Raw genomic sequence first — 21,993 nt, forward strand, 5'->3', positions numbered from 1 at the left:
CATCTGGCCCACAGGCCACAAGTTTGACAGCACTGTTCTAACAAATCTGTCACTTTATGAACAGAATTCAACTTTATGAACAGAATGTCTGCTGTTAAAAAGCACATCTTCTAATTGATCTCATCCAAAGAGGGTCTTTTTCTTTTTTTTCAATCAAGGAAATATATTCTTTTCCCTTACATAAAATTCCAATTTGTCTTTCAAAACTGTTATTTCTATTTTATCTTGCATTAAAATGCTGCTGCAGGACTTGATTCTTTGTCTTTTTTAACCAAATGTACTATAATATGGAAATTAAACATAATTGTCTTATTCTTTTGCTTATCTTCTGTTACACAAAATCTGTCAATTAAATATACTCTTTAAGAATAAACAAGCATTCCCATACAGGACTGGTCTCCTTTATTGGCTTAGTAAAATTTTGTCCCAAACACTTTCATCAAAAGTAAAACAAAAGTAAAGAACAAAAACATTGTTTTCTTATCAGTTTTAGAACTTTCTTAAATCATCTCTTCATTGAGCTTTTTGCTCAATGAAAGTTTAAATCAAAGTATTTCTTTCTTGCTTTTTTGTAATTCCAAAAGAAGATTTAACTCATCACAAGGGGTTTTATCTTTGCCACAGAGGATCTCTTCATCTGTAAACTAATTGTCGAAGTGATTAAGATATGGGGAAGGTAGAGCTTAATGTATGTGCCAGTTCCCTTGAAATTAGAAGCTCAGATGGAATCCCAGGTCTCTCAAGAGCTCATCTCAAATAGGAGAATGTGCAGGGTGGACTTGATTTAAATCACTAGTAAAAAGGCTTGATTTAAATCAACTCGATTTAAATAATATTTTTTGAAGAATGTTTTTTAAAGAACATTAAATAACATTTTTGTCATCTCTGTCCTGCAGCAGCTCCTCCTCTGACCCGCTGTTGACTCACCGACAGTCCCGTTCACTTTAATGGGATGGCTGGTGATGCAGCAGTGACCCAACAAGATGAGGGACGTTGCAGGCAGCAGGTGAGTAGATGCCCGCTAACAGGCGCTGCCATGATGGATCTGAAATGACAGGTGCTCTTTAATATTATATTTATAAGCTGCTTAGAAAGTTTCACTTTCATTTTTACTGCTTGCACTTCCTCTTCACACTTAAGAGTTTGGTGGTACAGATGCATTTCTCTTCAAACAATCATAAAGTTCTTAGTGTAGATAGATTTGCAAAATAATGGGATAAAGGAATATTCCTGAACTTTGTTTTATGATTTATCACATGGTTACTGTGAAATTGTATGAATGCATCAATACAGTACATGTTATTTCAGCTTGCAGAGCTTGGATTCATTGAATGAGTTTACCAAAAATGTAAGTATTGCAGAATCCTCATGCTACATAACGAAGCTCCATTTCATGCTGAATAAACTAAATTATTAATGTATTTTAAATAGAAAACTATCTTTAGATAAATTTGACTCAAAAATAATTTTATTAAAATAAATTTGATAAAAATAAAAAAAGATTTAAATTTTAAAAAAACCAATTGAATTTTAAAAAACCATCAATTTTTATCCACCCTGAGAGCGTGATGGCTCATGAGGTCAAGATACTAGGTTGATTATCAGCAGACTCATGTTTGAGACCTGACTGCTGCTGCAGGACAGGGTGAGCTCCCATTACACCCTCCAGCTCGTGCTGATCAAGCAATGCAAAAGCAGGAGACTGCAAGTAGATAGATGGGCATCACTTTGGTGGGCAACTTAACAGGGCATGAATGGAGCCAACAACTGGGCATCACCCAGGCAACAGTGATGTCACCATTTAATCCTTTCATTTTGAAAACAGTTGGGTGCTCCCAACACAAATGTTCCCAAGTCAACTTCAAACTTTTCTGTTTCTAAAGTTTACTCAAGAGGAACTGCCATATGGAGTGCTTGTGGTTTATCTTGCAATCTTCCTTTGATTCAGGAGGATCGTGCAAGCAGGAATCTGACGTCTAGCGGACATTTTTAGTTATGGTGCCTCTATTCCTTCGGCGAATGTCAACTTACCATGATTCCCTAGTGGAAGCTTGACTTCTGGTCAATGTAATACACGTATGCACCCATGTCACATGAACACTCTAATAGGGGGAAATTCAGTTGTTAATTCTTGGTTGATAGGATGAAGAAGCTAGACGTTGCAAAGGATCTGTTTGTTTATTTGGCTGTTTTCCCATTGTCTATTTAGTGTCTTTGGAGCAGGTGAGTTATCTTAAATTCACAGCCATCTTTTTTTGGGGAAAATATAGCACATCATATTAATTTGAATACTGTCCCCACATTTTATAGAAAATTGATTAGCAGTTTTCTATCATAAAAGTTAGTATATCAAGAGATATCTGTTTTGAGTAATTATTTTGTGTTTCCAGTAAAAACATTACAAACAAAACCAAAAAAGCTGACAAAAAATTGTAAAATTTAGGTCATGGATTCTCACAGAAGTCAGGTTTTTTTTTTTCTCAATGAAAAAATACACATGTGAAAAGTAATCCATATGCAGTATATTCTGCAACAGAAACAAAATGAGTGCATAGTAACATCTAGCTATTAGGGACTGACGCAACTGCATTTTAAAAGATCATTTAATTATAAAATTCTTGTTATACTAAATACTACTGCTAACAAAGACTCTCTATTACTCTCTTTCCCTCACCACTCACTCAAAGATTCAAGAGTGATGCTAATAATCAATGCTTATCAGATCCACTTCTATGGACACTTGCAAGTTTTAAGACTCTCAAAAATATATGTTCCTTTTACATACATACATATAGAGAGAAAGGAATACACACCCGGGAGAGGGAATGAGAAAGAGACTGGTTGGCTCCTAAACATTTATGTGGGCTAATGCTGTAATTAGAGTGAAACAGATGACATGACTTGTTCTTAGAATAAAATTTGCATGGGAATTATAAATCCCAAGGTAAACACTTCCTGATGTGAAGTCTCGGTGATTACTACTTCAAAGGTACTATCTCTGAATAAGTTATGAAGTCCAATTGAGCAATCTTTGTAACCTTTTTCAGATGACAGGCATCATCATATAATTTAATCATGATCATGGGTACAATAAAGAAATATCTTTTAAATACACACACACACACACACACACACACACACACACACACAATGGTCAAACAGGATATTTCATGTGAAAATACAGAGATCTTTTACTACCTCACAACATTTTGAATTTATTGGGGGGAGGGATGGTAAAAACAAAGTTTGAAAATTGCCAAACTCGTTTTACTGAGGACAATATAGCATCTGTACTCATCATGTGGCCATTTTCACTTTATACATGCAAATGCTACATGTTGCGTTTAATATAACCTATGCTTGTAATATGTAAGACCATTTTACTTTTTTATGAGATGTATATAATTTAAGGTTATTCAATGCTTACACTAGAGAAAAAAATTAAATAACCACTAAATTATTGATGTTCAAAAAGCTAATTCATGGCATAATATAATGGAGTTGAAATCTGTGCACTCTAATAACTGAACTTCTTTTATATACGGTAAGCCATAAGCTTGACATTTGTTTCACTTGTTTCACTTATAACATGGTCTAATTCGGCAGTCCCCAACCTTTGCAAACTGATGGCCTGGTGTGGGAGGAGGGGAAAGTGGGTCATATGAGTGATGGGCCAGCACACATAACCATATGCATGCAGCTCAACTCGCATGAACGGTAGGCTGGTATGTGCGTGCCCAGCTCAACCTATGCAAAGTGAGCTGCGTTAGTGTGTGCCTGCATGCTGGGCTGCTGCTCATGCAAGTTGAGCTGTACGTGTGTATGCCAGCCCACCACTTGTGTAACCCGCTTCCCCTCTCCCCCCCCCACTGGGCCACCAGATTGCAAAGGTTGGGGACTGCTGAATTAGAGCCAAGGGAAGCTACTCAAAACTTCAGGTGTTTCTCCAGCAATGGATAAAGTATAAGAAATAAACAACATAAACTAGAGATCCTAACTCATGAAGGCAAATATGCTGTAATCAGCATCACTGTATGAAGTTGGATGAAGACTCATGTTTGGCATACAGCACTGGAAAGCTAAAAAACAGAAAAACAGACACTAAGTCTTGTCTCTTCTTGCTCACAATTTTATTTGTCACAAGGTGGAAGAAAGAACGTTTGCTATCCTGAATCTTATCCTCCCCCATAAAAAGGAATTGGTTGAAACAGTGAAATATTTTGAGAGAACCAATAATGCTGTCTTTGAATCTGTGAAATCTAGAGGGGCAGAATCTGAGAGGAAGCAGATTTGCATCCTGGGTTTCAGAAGAATGAAGTCTGATGATCTAAGAGAAGGTAGATAGGATTCAGTATCTTGAAATCTTGAAACAGAAAAGGGTTCAGGAAGAATGGGGAATTCTGTGAAATGAGATACCAAAGGACCAATCACTAACAATTCTCATAAGGAAAAATAAGGGAAATGGAAGCACAGAAGCATACTTAAATAAAAATACAATGTTTCTTCCAGAAAGGAATTAGAGAGACTAATACTCAGAATGAGCTGTAGTTCATGAAAGATGCCCCAAATAACACAAATAATTATTTGGCTCATTAGAAACAAAAATTAGCCAAAGAGGGAAGAATTCCATTGTAAGCAAAAAGTGGCAAATGGAATTGTGAAAAGGCTGAACTAATTAACTCCTATTTTGTATCTGGGTTTTTTTTTTTCCAAAAGAGAAATGGAAACCTAACCTATTATGCCACTGGATAAAGGTAGAAACCGTAGCTTAGTTTAGACAAGGAGAAAGTAGGAGAGAACTTAGCTAATTTAAATAACTTCCAGGCCAGATGGATTACAGATAATACAGAAGAAACCAAAAGTGATCACAAAGCTACTGATGATAGTCTTTGAAAACTTCTAGAAGACTGGCAGGGTGATAGAAGACTGGTGGAGAGACGTGTCCTCATCTAAACAAAGGGTAAGGCGGAGAACTCAGGAAGCTATAGACTTGTTAGCTTGACACTTTTATCAGGCATATTATCAAAAACATATTATCAAGAATATAATATTGTGTCCAATTTTCGATATTGCCACAATCCTATTTGTGAACACTTGGATGGGAAAGCTACAGTTAACAGATAACAGATTAAAAGAGTTGGAAGAGACCTTGTAAGTCATCTAGTCCAACCCAAGCAGGAGACCCTACAGCTTTGATGGCGAACCTATGGCACGTGTGCCACAGGTGGCATGCGGAGCCGTATTTGCTGGCACGCCTGTGGTCAGCTCTGGTGTGCATGTGCATGTAGGCCAGGTGATTTTTGGTTTTCCAGAGGGCTGTGGGAGGCTGGTTTTGCTCTCCCCAGGCTTCAGGAAAGCCTCTGGAGTCTGGAGAGGGCGAAAAACAGGCCCAACAGGCCAACCAGAAGTTCAGAAACAATCCGTTTCCGGCTTCCAGAGGGCCTCTGGGGAGGGCAGGGGAGGCTGTTTTCGCCTTCCCCAGGCTTCAGGAAAGCCTCTGGAGCCTGGGGGGGGGGAGTCATGCTTGCATGCATATGGGGGGGGGAGGATTGAATTGGTGTGGGCATAAGTGCACGCACGATAGCATGTGTGCACACAATTTTGGCACGCCATAAGAAAAAGGTTCGCCATCACTGCCCTACACCATTTCTGACAGATGGCAGTCCAGTCTCTTTTTGAAAGCCTCCAGTGATGAAGCTACGACAACTTCTGAAGGCAAGCTGTTCCAATGGTTGATTGTTCTCACTGTCAGAAAAGTTTCTCCTTATTTCTAGGTTGAATCTCTCCTTGATCAGTTTCCATCCATTATTCCTTGCCTGGCCTTCAGGTGCTTTGGAAAACAGGTTGACCCCCTCCTCTCCTCCCCATCAAATATTGGAGCACTGCTCATCATGGGTTTATCCCCAAAATTCATGCCTCACTAAACTTATTTTGACTTTTGATACGAGTTACTAGCATAATAGATTAGGGAATGCTGTAGTCAAAGGGTCCCTAAATTCTCAGCTCATTGATCATGAACTTTCAGATTGTTCATCAATCTCTATATATTATATGAATTTTTAAAATAAATAGTACATTAACCTATAGTACTACAAGTACTAATAAGGCTGATTGTGCAACCAACCCTAATAAGCATCTTCCATTGGTGCAAAAAGAAAACCACCGAAACAGCAAAGGGACAAATGATCAGCTCCTAAATGACAAGATGGTTTTGAAAACTGTAAGAGAAGGAAGACCAATTTTAATGTGGTTTGGTTTGATTACAAGTCATTTAACACCGTGCCACATGAGTAGATAATGAAGTGCCTAGAAATAACAGGAGTCAGTAGAAATATCAGAAGCTCTGTGCACAGATCAATGGCACAGTGGAAAACTTAGTTGCTGGTCAATGATGATAGACTGATAAAAGTTAACATCAAGAGAAGAATCTCTCAAGGACACTCACTATCACCACTATTGTTTGTCATTACGTTGATTCCTCTGTCAACAATACTGAATAAGTCAGGCCAGGGCTATCAAACAACAAAAATATCTGCCAAGCTATCTCACTTCCTATACATGGACTCTAAAGTGTATGGAAAAACAACATGCCAATGGAATTGCTGCTCAACGCTGTCCCAATATACAGCCAAGATATTGCAGTAAAATTTGGACTGGACAAATGTGCCACTGTTGAAGCAGCTTACATTCTAGACAATACCTTTAATATTAATAATCAAGATGTGCCTTTTCCAGGTCCTTGGGGAAGGACTCAATAGATGGGGAAAAAACATCAAATCCAGTTTAAACAATCTGGTTGACTGTGACAAACAAACCATAATGGCCCCTTGAATTGTCCCATCAACCCTTGAGGATCAATAATTGATACTTTGGGGTAGCCCACTGTAGACGCATTGTACCTGAATTTCAGAATACCCTTCAACAAGTCTCTGATATATTCTTTAATGTATTTATTTATTTAGTGCCTGGCACACAGGGCCAAAGGGTTTGTTCTTGGCTCCACTTCCACTTAGAGAAAGATATCAAGTAGAATGTGACAAAGTACTATGCTGTTAAATATTTATCAATGATTTGGATGATGGAGGTGATATAATACTTTTATAGCTGATATAAAGTCGGGGGTTGGGTGGTAGTATTTTAGAGAACAGAAAACATTTTAGAAATATCTAGATGGGCTTGAACAGCTGAAATGAATAAGGTCAAATTTTATAGCAAGTTCTACATTAGAGGAAAAAATTAAACATACAAGAATAAGATGGGAGAAACCTCGCTTGGTAGTAGAACATCTGAAAAAGGTCTTGTTGACCACAGGTTAAACATGAATCAACAATGTGATGCAGCTGCTTAAAAAACAAAGCTATTTTGGGATATGTTACTAGGAGCCTACAGTTCAGATTATGGGAAGGTGGTACAGTATTCCATTTCACACTATTGTGGTCAAACCTTATCTGCAACAAAATATTCAGTTCTTGGTCACCAATTTGAAAAGAACAGTGACAAAATGATGCAGATTCAGAGGAGCATAAGAGATCCTGAAACAAAGCTTGTGAGGAGAGTTCAGGCTCCATACATTCAGCCTACATAAAAGGTGACTGAGGTAAGATATGATTACAGTCTTTTAATATCATGAGAGTTGTCACACTGAAGAAGTAGACTTATCATATACTGCTCTAAAGCAGTATTTCTCAATCTTGGCAGCTTTATGATCAGTGGTGGGTTACGGCTGGTACGCCCCAGTACTGGGATACCAGTGCCTTCTGGGAGCACCAGGTATCGTTCCTGTACGGTGCTCCGGAGGGCCCACCTGCCTGCCCACCCTCCTTACCTGTATTTAACCCAACCGGGCCATTTGAGTATACGCACAGAGCGTACGGCGCCTGCGTGATGCTCCGCCGAGCAGCTGGAGCATTGCGGGAGGTGGGTGTACATGCGTGTGCAGTGCACGTGGACGTGGACGTGGACACTCAGCCCCATCGCAGAGTACTGGTTGTGACGGGATCTGGAACCCACCACTCTTTATGATGTGTGAACTTCAATTCCGATAATCCAGCATGCTGGCTGGGGAATTCTGGGAGATAAAGTCTACTAAAATCTACTAAAATAGATAAACACTACTGTTAAAGGCAATACCAGGACTCCAAATTAAAACTACAAAGAAGTGGATTCAAGTTTTACATCAAGAACATCCTGATTGAGCCGTCAGTTAGCAGAACTGGCTTCCACAAAAAAGTCGTAAGTTCTCCCTCACCAAAAGTTTTCAGTACGGATGGTCATTGTCAAAATATGATCTAAAATAGTCTTTCTGAACCTTGACAATATTAAGATGTGTGGACTTCAACTGCCAGAAGTCCCTAGTCATGGGGCTGAGCTAATTGCTTAAGTGGATCCTGCACTGAACATGGAATTGAACAAAAAAACTTCTAAAGTCCCTTCTAACTCTATGATTTCATCATAATTGAAAGCTACAATTATGTATCATTTTCATTCTTTTCCTTTGCTAAATTTGACTAGTATTTTTTTTTTTGGCCTTTATGTATTTTCAAAATTCAAAGTATTTCTCATTCACCACCTGAACGTTTTGTCAGAAGTGTTCCTAATAGCCATTACTTCCAAATTATGTACCAAAATATTGTGGAGCAGCTGTCTAACTATTAGTAGATGGAATGGTATTGTTAATTCTTTTATTGTGTTCCAATGGGAACGATCGTTACCTGAATTTAGATTCTAATGATGACCTACCCAGGCAGCTGTCCACCACTAGAATTTATATCGCCACGTGGGCGTTTGTCAGGTGGTGCACAGCAGTGTCCATTTCTGCAGAGGATGTCTTGGTGCCTCAAGTGTTATTTTTGCAAGATGGTTTGGATAGGGGACTTGCACATAACACCTTGCGACACCAGACGGCGGTGCTCTCCACTATTTTACTAGGTGCCCTTGTCTCATCTTCCTTTAGTCAGGAGGTTTTTGAAGGGGCAGCAACCTTGCGCCCCCAGATATGCACAGATTCCCTACATGGGATTTACCTTTAGTTCTCCAATCAATGACAGATCCTCCATTTGAACCAATTCACATAGTTGCCCTTCAGTTCTTGACATTGAAAGTGACCTTTTTAATTGCCATCACATTAGCTATAGGTATTTCAGAGCTTGGGGTTCTGTCTTCTCGCAACGATTTATACATTTTCCATCAGGATAGGGTAACCTTAAGATTAGATCCTACTTTTCTTCTCAAAATTAATACCCCATTTCACAGGGCCCAGGAAATTATGTTCCCCAATTTTTGTCAAGCTCCCACTCAAGCCAGGAAATGTCTATGGCACGTTGGATGTCCAGAGAGTATTGAGGATTTACCTGAAGCGAATGGCTTCATTCCGCAAATCAGAGGCCCTTCTGGGGTCATTCCAGCCTTCCACTCAGTGTGCTAGGGTAACGTCAAACACGATAAGTAGGTGGTTGAGGAAGGCTATTACATGGGCTTATGAAGCCAAGGGCAAGGTTCCAGGGTATTACTGCACACTCTACTCAGCGCGGCCACCATGGCAGCATGGGCGACCAGCGCGCCATTTGAGGACATCTATAGGGCTGCTTCTTGGGTGTCCCCTACCTCTTTTATTAAACACTATTGATTGGATGCTTATGCGTCTGCTGAAGCATCTTTCGGATGCAGAGTGTTGCAGCAGGTAGTGGCTCCTGTAGCCGCTGCCAATACATAACTTGTTCCCTCCCTAGGGACGGCAGCTTGGGTACGTCCCAATGGTAGCACCTCCCACTCTCCATCATTGAGAACATTCGTTGGTACTTAACCTGAATGTCAATTCTAATGATGAGAGCGGGAGGTGCTACCTCCCACCCTAATTAGTGTAGCGGCTGGGGGAGGAGGTATCCTTGTTGTGATATTTATTCCACAGGTTTTATCCCTACAACCTTGAGGAAACTGGGCAGAGGGAACAGAGGCGTGGCTGCAACAATTTCTCTCAGTCTATGGACCAATCAGGATTGACAATAGCCTGATGGTAGCACCACCCACTCTCCATCATTGAGAATAAACCCATTTCTGTTGAATTAATCCATTTAGCTTTTTTAAATGGCTCTTTCCCCAAAATGCTTGAATTTGACCATTTTCTCCCTACACACACAACATACACACACACACACACACACACACACACTTATTTCCAAGTTTTTTTTATCTGAATAAAAGCTGAAAAATAAAATCTTATTTACAGTTAAGTTGCAACCAACCGAAGCAACATTTGTTATTTTTCAGGAAATATTTCCAAGCTATTAATCCACACAGTTTCCATGTGTATATTACTGCTTGTTGAAAGCTTAATATTTCTTCACTGCATATAAACCAGGGGTGGGTTTCAACCGGTTCGCGGCGGTCCCTGCGAACCGGTTGGTCAGTGAACCCGGAAGTAACTTCCGGGAACGGTGAAGGGCCCACCCGCCCGCTCGCGTTCCTTACCCGGTTTTGACAAGTTCTGCGCTTTCACGCATGCGCAGGACGCATACAGCGCCTGCGCGATCCTCCAGGAGCAGCTGGAGCATCGCACAGACGCTAGTACGCATGCGTGCACTGCGCGCGTGCACGAGGATGCCGCCGGCCCCGTTCCAACCGAACCGGTTGGATCGGGGCGAGAAACCCACCCCTGATATAAACAATGCTTGAAGAGTTAAATGTTTACCTATGAGGTTTGCTACTATTCTCTACTGCTGGAACCGGTGATACTTTTAGATTAATTCTAAAGAATTGCAGTGATTTCACAGCAAGGCTCAGGCTATAATTTTAATACTGTAACATCCTCTTAGGGAAATGTGTTATTGTACACAGTGGAATTTACATCTGAGTAAGCATACATATTATTATCCTTGTGGTTCGACTCTAATAGCATTAGATGGACATCTTGCCTTCCTATCACACAGTTTAAGAACATATTACAATAATACATAAGCTCACCTCTCAGTAGCTCTTACTAATCAATAAAACTAGAATATAGATATGAAGTCCAATAGATAGAATACTTTCTTTGTGATCATAAGAATACCTACTTAACAAAAACAATTTATTTCTCCTTTTAAAAATTCAGATTATAAACAGAACACCACTTCTTAAATTAAACATCTGAAAGACCTTTAAAAAAAAATGTTTGAATGAATACTTTCAGTATGGGACCTCCACTAGAGTTTCAAAGCCGGTCTATTTTCTGTTTGCAATAAGAGAATAGTTGCTGGAAGTTTACTTTGGATGGAATGTGGAGATCATAGAGAAATAATTACTTTATCATCACTTAAGGTCTGTTCAGTTTCTATAAATTATCCATATATACTGAAAGAATGCAGACTAGGACCTCCAGAGTAGAATACACATTTATCGGGCAAACTAGAATTATACTAGCAGTTAAAGTAACACTAGGGTGTAATGTTAAACTATGCAAACTTTTCTTTACAATAAATAATGCACAACTTTGGTAAAAGATATTCCGACTACTAAACCCAGAGTTTATGTTCATTAAAATCCAGTTTTAGTTTTTCTAACAACCAAAAATCCACAGATTCTTTGAACCATGCAACTGTACTTTGGGATTTTTATCTTTTCCTTAGACAATTGGAAAACACAAAAAAATACTGTGAAAAAGCATTTCACAATCATGCCCATCACATTGTATGCTATGCTGCATTCTCCAACCTTTCTCTTCCAATTGTGGTAATAATTATCAAAATCCAAATGAGTTCTGTAGGCCACCCATTCTGAATTAAGAACAGATGCTTATCCTGGATGAATAGATTTTAGGTGACCTTGGAAATCATAACAAGATTACTTAGAAATAACTAGTTTGCCATTGTGGGAAATTTCAGTCTTAAGACAAAATCTGAAGTACAGAAGAGTTATGAAATAGTTTCCTTGATAATATTTAGATATGTACCAGAAAGCTTGAAAAAGCACGATGAAATATTTTTGGGATTTTATGACATATGCCCTTTACTGCTTAGAAGCCATGTTAACATTCTGCAACTGCCAAGAGTTGATATCAATTCTAATCTTACCCTAGAAATCATGCAAATGGTATTACAGAAATGCAATATATTAAACTACACATGTATGTTATTTATATAGCATCTTTCCTTACAACAATACTAAACACATGGCAACAGGGCTACTTTTTTCCTTCATTAAAAACAACAATATCTGTAAATGTGAACTTGTAGGAAGGAATGAGATGCATAGTCGATTTGGCAGAATAAGTCTCCAATATGCAATCATAATTTCTATGTTGTTTCTTGATTTTTATGAAAAAATATATACTATCAGCACAATATTAAGAACTGGAGCTACATAAAGAAAGAAGAGAGGAGGAAGCAAAGTTCTGGTTAATGCTAATAAAAGTCTTCCAACACATCCAGAATTTCTAGCACTATTAGCAATATAAAATGTTTGCTATTCCTATTCCGACATCTAGCTTTGGAATCCTACTCATAAAATTTTCTCTGGTTAGTTATAGTCTATACTTGGCTTAGGAGTATTTTTAAGATGAGAGAAACAGAGTACTAGACATTTAACTCATATAGTTGTTATTTTGACATCCTATCCATTTTGTTTAGTTATATGCTTCTATTTCTTGCTACTAACCACTGGTCATCTCAGGAAACTTTAACAGTAAAAGAAGAATGAAACTGAATTGTTGGGAGTACTCTGAATCATGAACAGGCAAGGCACATGTCAGAAAGTCAGCAAAAGGTGAAAGGATTACTCTATAATAACTAATATATAAAGTAGTTGGCTGTCTTCTTCATTCATTTATATCTATATTTATAGCATTAACTGTCTACTATGACAAATAACTACGAATTACTCTAAAATGGCAGTGGTCTTATTTACCTTCAGATATGTTAACTAATACTGTAACTGGAAAAATCAATGGTATCCAAACTGAGCCAAATATTTTTTTTTCAAATATTAGGAACCTACTTTCAATCTTTCACTGTTTGGAAATAGCAAACTTGAGAAATTATAATACGTGCTGAAAAGGCCACCAACACTATAATTAGATACACTAGCTGTAAAGATAATAACTTTGTCCCTGCAGCAGTTAAATTATTTAGAGCCAAGGTATAAGCCTTCTGCTGAATGGCACACAACCCTTGCCTGCAAAGATGTAAATCAAAATTTTTAAGAACTATCCTTTGCTTGCCTCAGTCTGTGCCAAACTATCTTACATGGCTAGAATTGAATTGTGGTTGTGAGGAGGCTCATATGCGAACTGGACATTTGAAATATAGGTTAGAACAACTTTTTCTGGGGTCAGACCCTAGCCCATGCAATCCTTGCTGATAAATTAATTACTAGGAAAAAACAGTACAATCTTTGATTTATCCTAATAGCCTTTCACACCAATTACTGATAATGATTGGCCAAAGAAAGATATCTTAAAGATGAGAGTCATGATTTGGATTTAAAGAACATATTCAAAGTTTCAAACAATTGTTACAAGAGTTTCTGTAACAGACCTTTCACTATTTGGAATTTTCTAACATCCCCTCTGTCTTGTACAGAAGGACATTCATACTAACAAGATTTATCTTCAAGGATGTTACGCGGGAAAGTTCAGTAACATCACATTATTATTATTAGGACAATAAGATAGTTTTGTACATCACACATTGCTATGTTGCTCTCTATGTGATATGTGGTGGTCAGAGTTATATTTCTTATCCTTATGTGTAAATTGGCATGAAATGGAGCTTCTGCTAACAGACTGGTCTATCTAAATTTCTTTGAAAGTTATTAAATTGTGTTCAATTGTGACTGCTGTGAGAAGATACTGGTTTTAATTTATCTTCAGCTACATAAGTTGGTCTACAAAAAGTCAATGTTTATTACCACTACCACTCTAACACATTAATTCATCATTGCATTTATTATTTTTTAATGTATAAAGTAGTTTTTTGTCTCAGTAAACTAAGTAAACTTAGTGAACTAAGCTTTCTTTTTCCATTGCACAGTTAAGAGGCCTTAATGATATTAGTAGTTTCCAAAGGAAATAATAGTTTTAACATAGGATTTTAAAAAGAGTTTATCAACAAACATTGCAGTCGAAAAACTACAAAACCATTGAATCTGTTCAGAATAAAAAAGTAATATACCATAAGCCATGCTGCTGGCCTATATCACTGTAATAGCAAATTGGAAAAAACCACATGAAATTCATCCAACAGTGCTCTAGTTCTGTGAACACACTTCAGGTCTTAGTCACACAAATAACATGATAGGAATTTCTTTTGGCCAAGGTATCAATTTATACCTGTTAATTTATATTCGGCTTAAATTCAATATGCAAAAATAACAATTATACGATAGATTTCAGCTGATACTCCTTTTGTAACATAGGAAAACCACATAATGGCATCATTGGTCTTTAGATCCCATTGCAATTGAAGAACAGTTTACAAAACAGAGATGCACTAATTTTCATGCCTTTGGTCAACTAAACTGCCAAACAACTCCACATAAGAAATCCAGCTGAATTCAGATCTATCCTGGAAAAAAACTGCATAAAGGACAAAATGACAACCCAATAAGAAAGACCTACCTCGATATCTGTATGTCAAATTCTTGCCCAAATACTTAACATATATACATTATGATACATAGCTAACTATAATACTTTCAAAATGTATTGTATTTAGTAGATTTAATTGCAGCCTCAAGAGAAAAATTGAGATTGACACTCTCCCCTAAGTGGTGAATTAATGAACACTAATAATTTCTTATAATTCAGAGCCCTAAAAAAACTAAAAGCTATATTTTAGAAATGTCTAAGATAAAACTCTAAAGTGCAAGTTCTGCTTGTAATAGTTTTCAAGAACCTGTAAATTGATCTAGCACTGCAAGTGAAATTAGAGACAGAAGTGACCTAGTAGGATAATAACTGTAGTCTCAACCTCAATAGATCTGTTTTTGAACTAGCGTTGTAATGGCAATGCATTTCTAACTTCAACACAGTACTACTTCTCTTGAAATGGTTAGTGAGATTAGGCATTCATCACAAATGCATAATACTGAAAAGCAGAGAATTTAGACAAAATTTTGAGAATGTGACATTTTTGCAGGTACATTACACTACATTACAGTTATTTCATGTTAAAAAATAGAAAAACTACTGTTCTCCTTTGTTAGATATCCCCCCCTTACCTGATTTAACACTGGCGACAAAGGTGGGATTGGAAGGCAACTAGGCGAACAAAAAGAGCAAATGTGATCTTGCAAATACATCTAGCCTGCGCATCCCATGTGGCATTGAGCAAACCATAGCTGAAGAAGAAATTAAATCAGGATGGCTATCCATGCGCCACCAACTCCATATGATCCAGCCACTAAGCACTGGGAATCGAACATGTTACGATTCGAATGTTTCCTTGAAGCGATCTCATGGGCACTCCAGAAGCCCGTAAGAAGAACATGTTCCTGGGTTACTGTGGCCGGGAAGTGTTAGAAACGATGAAAAACCTCTTGGAACCAACTCCGCTCCAAGCAGTGTCCTGGTCTGCACTGCAACAAACGCTGAAGACTAACTACGCACCCAAGCTGTCCAAATATGTTCGCCGGCACGAATTTAACATCCAGAACCAGATGGAGGGTGAATCTATCAATGAGTATGTAGCAGTGCTCCAAAAAGCCGCAGCCTACTGTGAGTTCCGAGACCTGGACGAGCTGATTCTGGACCGCATAATTTGTGGCGTGCAAGACATTACTCTGCAGAGAAGGATACTCGCTAAGTCTAACCTCTCTCTGCAGATCTAGAGAGAGGCTAGGGCATCTGAATTAAATCGATGGAAACCTTACAGCGCCAGAGTACACCTCAAGATGCGCGGAAGAGTATCCATGTACATCGCGAGACAACCGAGCCCAAGAGCTCCAAAAGCGGGGAGGACGACAGCTACCACATGCGCAGTAGCTGCGCCAAGCCAGTGAGAAAATTCAACTCGCAAGCTCCGCCCTGCGCCAGCTGTGGAGGAGACCATGCCCGAGCATCCTGCCATTTTCGTGAAGCAACTTGCCAGCGATGCGAGTGGAAGGGGCACATCGCCAAGGTGTGCCGCAGCGACTTCTCTACCGCCACCAGACAGTTCAAAGGTTCACAAAGATGCCAACAGCGGTCCAAACCAGGGGCTTGGCAGAAGTACCCACGACAATCAGAAGGCGACGATAGGATTGCCAAGCACATGTCTGTCACATAAATCTGTTCTGGGCGCCTAGGAAAGCTGAATGTCACTCTCCCAGTTAGACAAATCCGCACCAGGCACCCCAAAAAGCTGAAAGTCACTGTCTTCATCGAGGACTCTCCATGCAAAATGAAGATCGACACCGGATCATCACTGACCATAATTCCATGGTCAGTCCTCAAGCAAGCGATCCCAAAGCTATAGAAGTGTCACCTCCGAAATCCCGACATCCGCCTGCGCGACTACCAGGGGAACCAGGTCCCCATCATGGATCAAGGCACCTTCTGGGTGAACTACAAACGATTCAGCGGAAATCTCCCTGTGACAGTGGTCAGTGGAAACCTGCAAAGCCTCCTGGGGCTTGATTGGTTCCAAGTGTTGGGGATGGAAGTGATTGGAATCAACTCCGTGAGGGACGAAGGCGCTGAAGCCATCTTTAAAGAATTCGAGGATGTTTTCAGCACCGGCGCTGAACCCATCTTTAAGGAGTTCGAGGACGTTTTCAGCACCGGTCTGAGTAAGTACAAAGGAACCCCAATTTCCTTTAGCTTGGACCCCACAATAGCCCCAATTAGGCTAAAACCCAGGAGAGTACCTTTCGCTCTCTGTCCTAAAATAGACAAAGAAATTGACAAGCTTGTGAGCCAGGGAATCTTAGAACCAGTCGATCACGCACGCTGGGAGACACCAATTGTGACACCTGTCAAGCCTGACAGGTTTGTCTGCATCTGCGCGGACTATAAGTGCACAATTAATAAAGCATTACAACAAAGCACATACCCTGTACCCATTGTACAGCATCTTCTACATTCGCTCCGTCCAGGAAAAATCTTTGCAAAATTGGACATGGCGCAGGCATACCAACAATTGCCAGTAGATGGCGCGACCATGGAGGCCCAAACCATTGTGATGCACAGGGGTGCATTCAAATGCCACACCTGCAATTTGGTGTTAGTATCGCCCCTGGGCTGTTCCAAAGCGTTATGGAACGACTTTTGCAGGGGATTCCAGAAGTGGTCCCCTATTTCGATGACATCTTGGTATCGGCTGCAAATGAGGTGCAACTTTTAAAATGCGTATGAGAAGTTTTGACCAGAATTAGAGACAAAGGTATCTGCCTCAAAAAAGAAAAATACCAAGTTAATGTACCAGGAGTCGAATTCCTTGGGTATCTCATCGATGGGTCTGGAATTCACCGACCTCACAAAAAATTAAAGCTAAGCACTCTCCTACACTTCACAATCAGACCGAACTGCAGGCGTTCCTCGGGCTCCTTAATTTCTACAGAGTCTTTCTCAAAAAGAAAGCCACCGTTGCTGAACCATTACATTGCCTCCTAGCCAAGAACGTGAAATGGTCCTGGGGCAAAGCTGAGACCGCCGCATTTACTGCAATAAAACGTCTTCTATCAGTGGATTCTTTCCTTGTACAATACAGCCAGACCCTGCCATTAGTGTTGACATGTGACGCCTCTCCTTTTGGTGTCGGCGCTGTACTCAGCCATCGCATGCCCAACAGAACCGAAGCCCCCATTGCTTTTTATTCCAGGACATTGTCCGCCGCAGAGCGGAACTACAGCCAATTGGACCACGAGGCTTTGGCTGCATTGGCCAGAATGAAAAGGTTCATGAATACCTCTACGGCCGGGATTTTGAACTTGTTACAGACCATAAGCCTTTGTTGGGGTTACTGGCTGGGGATCACCCCACCCAAGTATCATTATCCCCCCCGAATGACCAGGTGGACTATTTTCCTGGCTGCCTATTCCTACCACCTAATTCACCAACCCAGCTCCACTTTAGGGCACGTGGATGCCTTGAGCTGCTGCCCGAAGTTCTCGCCGACCCCAGCCCTGAAACAATGGTCTTTCTCATTGACTGCCTGGAAACCAGACCTGTCTCCTCTAGTGACGTGGCACGCCACTCTGAAAAGGACCCACAAATAAAGCAAATTATGAACTGGGTGTGTAGGGAGTGGCCCAAGGGGGCGGTCGGAGCTGATTTCAAAATGTATTTTGCCAAATGTCATGAATTGTTGGTTATTAAAAGGTGTTTGTTGTGTGGGGACTGAGTAATTATTCCCAACAAACTGTGCATTGCAGTACTAGAAGCATTAGTCAAGATGAAGTTTCTGGCAAGGAGTTACGTATGGTGGCCTAACATGGGCAGGGAGATCGAGGAATGGGTGGCTACATGCACACCCTGTCAGGAATCCAGACCATCCCCCCCAGAAGCGCGCCCACTAAAGAGTGGGAGCGACCACAAGCTCCAGGGTGCACATTGATTTTGCTGGACCGGTACATGGCCAAACATTCTTCATAGTTGTGGATACTTATTCAAAATGGTTAGAAGTAGTCCTAATGACTTCAACTACAGCGGAAGCAGTAATCAAAGTGCTACGGAGACTTTTCTCCACACACGGGTTTCCTGATGTCTTGGTCTCTGACAATGGCCCCCAATTCACAGCCATGCCATTCGAGATCTTCCTAGCATCTCTGGAAATCAGGCATGCCCTGGTCGCACCATTCCATCCGGCATCCAATGGTCAGGTGGAGAGGATGGTGAGATCTGCAAAGGAGGCCCTTGCTAGGATGGGCCCGGGCGATTGGCAGACATGAATCAACCACTACCTATTGATCCAACACATCACACCCAGTGCTACCACTGGGATAAACCCCTCTGAGCTTCTCATGGGCCGCCACCTAAGGTCTCACCTAGACTGGCTACATCCAAATTATTCTACCACATCACTCCCCGACTCCACAAGCAAAGTTCGATCCTTCAACATAGGTGATTCGGTATATGCACACAACTACACAAGGGGAATGTTGTGGATTCCTGCCACAGTAATCGGAATTACCGTTCCTCGATCATATACAGTAGAGCTCGAGGATGGTAGAAATTGGAGAAGGCACATTGACCAACTCCGTAGCCAGATTTCCAATTCCAAACTTAGGCAACCAACAGTAACTCCTGCACGAGATAATCAAAACCACACGAAACAAAATAACAACCCCTCCACGTCCAACTCAAGCCCGAGAATTTCGGAAGACTTATCTGACTTCGATGCAGGCCTGTAGCGAGCTCCGAGTGAGTTAACTCCAGAAGCTCCAGCCGTGGTCTGTGGAAAGTTCCAGGAGTTTCCATCAGGTAGAACCACAGAGCAAACAAGTCTGTCCGACTTGTCCGAAGGACCACTCACATTGAACTGCGCAGGTCAGGCAGAACTACGCAAAAGCCCGCCTACCTGCGTGACTACGTCACCAGCTGGGTTCATCTATCCTAAAGGGGAGGGGTGTTAGATACCCCCACAAACACTGATAGAGGTTTCCACCAAGGTCCTCTGTTCCAGCGGGAACAGAGATCGAATTCCATTGGTCAAGAGGTCTGACAGATCCCTTTAAAAGGGGATGTTTACTTGACTTGCAATAAAGAGCTGTTGTTACTGAAGCCTTTGTGTGCCTTCCTTTACCCGATCTAACATCCCTGGTTTGTTCCACTGTGCTACACAAGTATCTACCTAAATACTTTACGGTATTTAAATAAAAGTAGGGGAAAACCCCCTCTAAAATATATTACTGTCCAACCAATATTCAACGAATTGGGATTTACGTCTGAGAATCACATTATCAACCAAATATAAGATCTCTCTTCAGTGATTATTTTTTACCTTAAACCCTGTATATAATTCGCACAGATTGGGCAATCCATAAAATGCAAGTACTCTATTAGATGGTATTTATTTCAAAATACAAAATGATGCCCAACAGAAGTGGAATATAGTTAAATCCAGGCCAAAAAACCCCATTGTGACCAACTATTTATATGCTTTCATTGTGCAAAATACCATAGTCTTTAATATAATGTTACTCTCTATTTAAAAAACAATTCTTAACTATTCACTGGGCTACAAGATGAAGATAAAAGCAAAAAAAATGCACATCTAAGACTATTTCTTCTATGACCTTCCATTGCCTCATAATACCTAACCAGCATGGCAGTTTCTTAACAATGGATGACATTACTCAGACATGGTGAATTATCTAGGCCCATCTGAACGGCAACTCTCACTTTATTAGATTTGACACTAGTTAAGCCTGTGATATTTCACTGTCCTGATTATGATAACTTAAGCAGACCCTTAGATTTCTATAATAGATGTTCTATAATCTATAGCTATATACCATACCACTAAGGAGAACAGCAGCCACTGTTTTATTAGAAACCACAGGGGGCATAACCCTTAAGTGGGTGGTAAATGCTCTCCAGGTGGCAGAAGAGGAGACAATCCTAAAAGGGGGGAGAGAGGGAGGGGAAAACCTATCCTCCTCGCCTGATTATCATACAATTGTACAAACAGGCAAAACATTAGCTGCAGCACCCAGCAACTTTTGAGCACAGTCTGCTTTAAGGGAAAGAAATATTCTAACTTAAAGACTTCCATTCTCTGGCACAATTAGATATTTTGTATGCTTCAGACTATTCTGGAGTTTCAGAGGGAAGGGGATTTTTAAGAAAAACCACCTTTGCAACAGACTGGTTTCCCACAATGTCACTATGTTAAAGGATAAGCCATTGAACTATAGGTGAACACTGATGACTCTTTCTTAAGGGAGGGCTCATCCCCAATTTCTACCTGTCATCAAGTCAGGAGGCTGTCAACCCGAAGTTATCAATAACATGCATTGTACTTCTTAAAAATAAAAATAAAAAAAGAAGTAGCAGTTCCTAAAGTTCTTTGGAAGAGAAAGGATTCACGGTTTTATTAGTATCCTTTTTTTTCTTAAAGAAAGTGGGTGAGACTAAGGGAGAGAGGCAGGCCACCTTGGGCAGACGAAGAGCAATTCTCCCCATCCCTGAAGTGGGTAAGAGGGAAGGGGGGGGGGATACTTTTCTCTTCAGTCCCACCTTGTCTTTCAGGTCAGGGGCCTTGCCCCTAGCCCTGCCCGGGTCCCTGGAGGTCCCGCTCCCTCTTGGAGAGCTCCCGCTAAGCCTTTTAGTTGAGGAAAGTTGGAAGGAGGAAGAAGAGGAGGAGGAGGAGGACCACTTCCAGGAAGCGGGGCGCTCTCTCCAGGCGGAGGAAGGCAGGACAGACGGGCAAGTCTCCCGAATGGGGGGGGGGGAGGAGAAGAGGAGGAGGAGACGGCCGCCGAGGGCCCCTCCCGGTTTCCCTCATTGTGAGAAGCAGCTGCCTCTGCTCGCCTCGGCCAAGAACAGCCCAGCCCCTCCGCCGCTCTCACCTCCAGTGCCGTCCGAGTTCTCATTCAGGCTGCCCGAAGAGTCGTGGTGAGAGCCCACACACCCGCCCATGGGGCCCGGCCGTCCCGGCCCGGAGACCCCCCCGCCCCTCCTCCTCCTCCTCCGCCTGCTCGCCGCCCGAGCTTCTCCGTCGTTGTCGTCGCTGCCACCGGTCGGGCAGGCGCGCTGGCTGCGGAGCCGACGCCCCCTCCTCGTTGCGCTCGGCCCGGCCCCGCCTCAGCGCCCGCCTCCCCCCCTCCCCGCCCCCGCCCCCCCCCCCCGCGCAGGCCGGGAGCGCGGCAGCCTCTCCGCCGAGCCAATCAGGCCCTCCTCCGCGCCGCTCCGGCTGCCGCTCTTTCCAGGCAGCGCCAGGGCCTTTCCCGGCTGCTCCCCAGCCGCCCCTACGCAGGCTCCTTCTGGCGGGAGGGCCTCCCTTTCTGGTCTGCTTCCCGAGAGAGAGAGAGAGAGCGAGAGACCGGCGGCGGGGGCTACGTGGAAGAGCTCACGGCTGCCCCTCTAGACCGGCGCGGGGC

General features: G+C 41.5%; 1 protein-coding gene across 2 annotated transcripts in view; it reads right to left on the minus strand.

Annotated features, from left to right (window-relative positions):
- UBTD2 (ubiquitin domain containing 2) overlaps positions 1-21,615 on the minus strand; it is a 79,399-nt gene extending 57,784 nt beyond the window's left edge. Inside the window, exon 1 of one of the 2 annotated variants that reach the window (XM_014063234.2) lies at positions 21,463-21,615. In XM_014063234.2, coding sequence (XP_013918709.1) covers positions 21,463-21,532 — 70 coding nt within the window. In that variant the 5' untranslated portion in view covers positions 21,533-21,615. Of the gene's footprint in view, positions 1-927; positions 1,047-21,462 lie in introns of those variants that run through there. The other variant, XM_087709629.1, reaches the window with a different exon arrangement.
- Between the last annotated feature and the right edge of the window lie 378 nt (positions 21,616-21,993).

Source organism: Thamnophis sirtalis, unplaced genomic scaffold (assembly GCF_051295495.1).
Source record: "Thamnophis sirtalis isolate CommonGarterSnake01/CBP01778 unplaced genomic scaffold, rThaSir2_p1.2 scaffold_3, whole genome shotgun sequence".
Taxonomy (NCBI): Eukaryota; Metazoa; Chordata; class Lepidosauria; order Squamata; family Natricidae; genus Thamnophis; species Thamnophis sirtalis.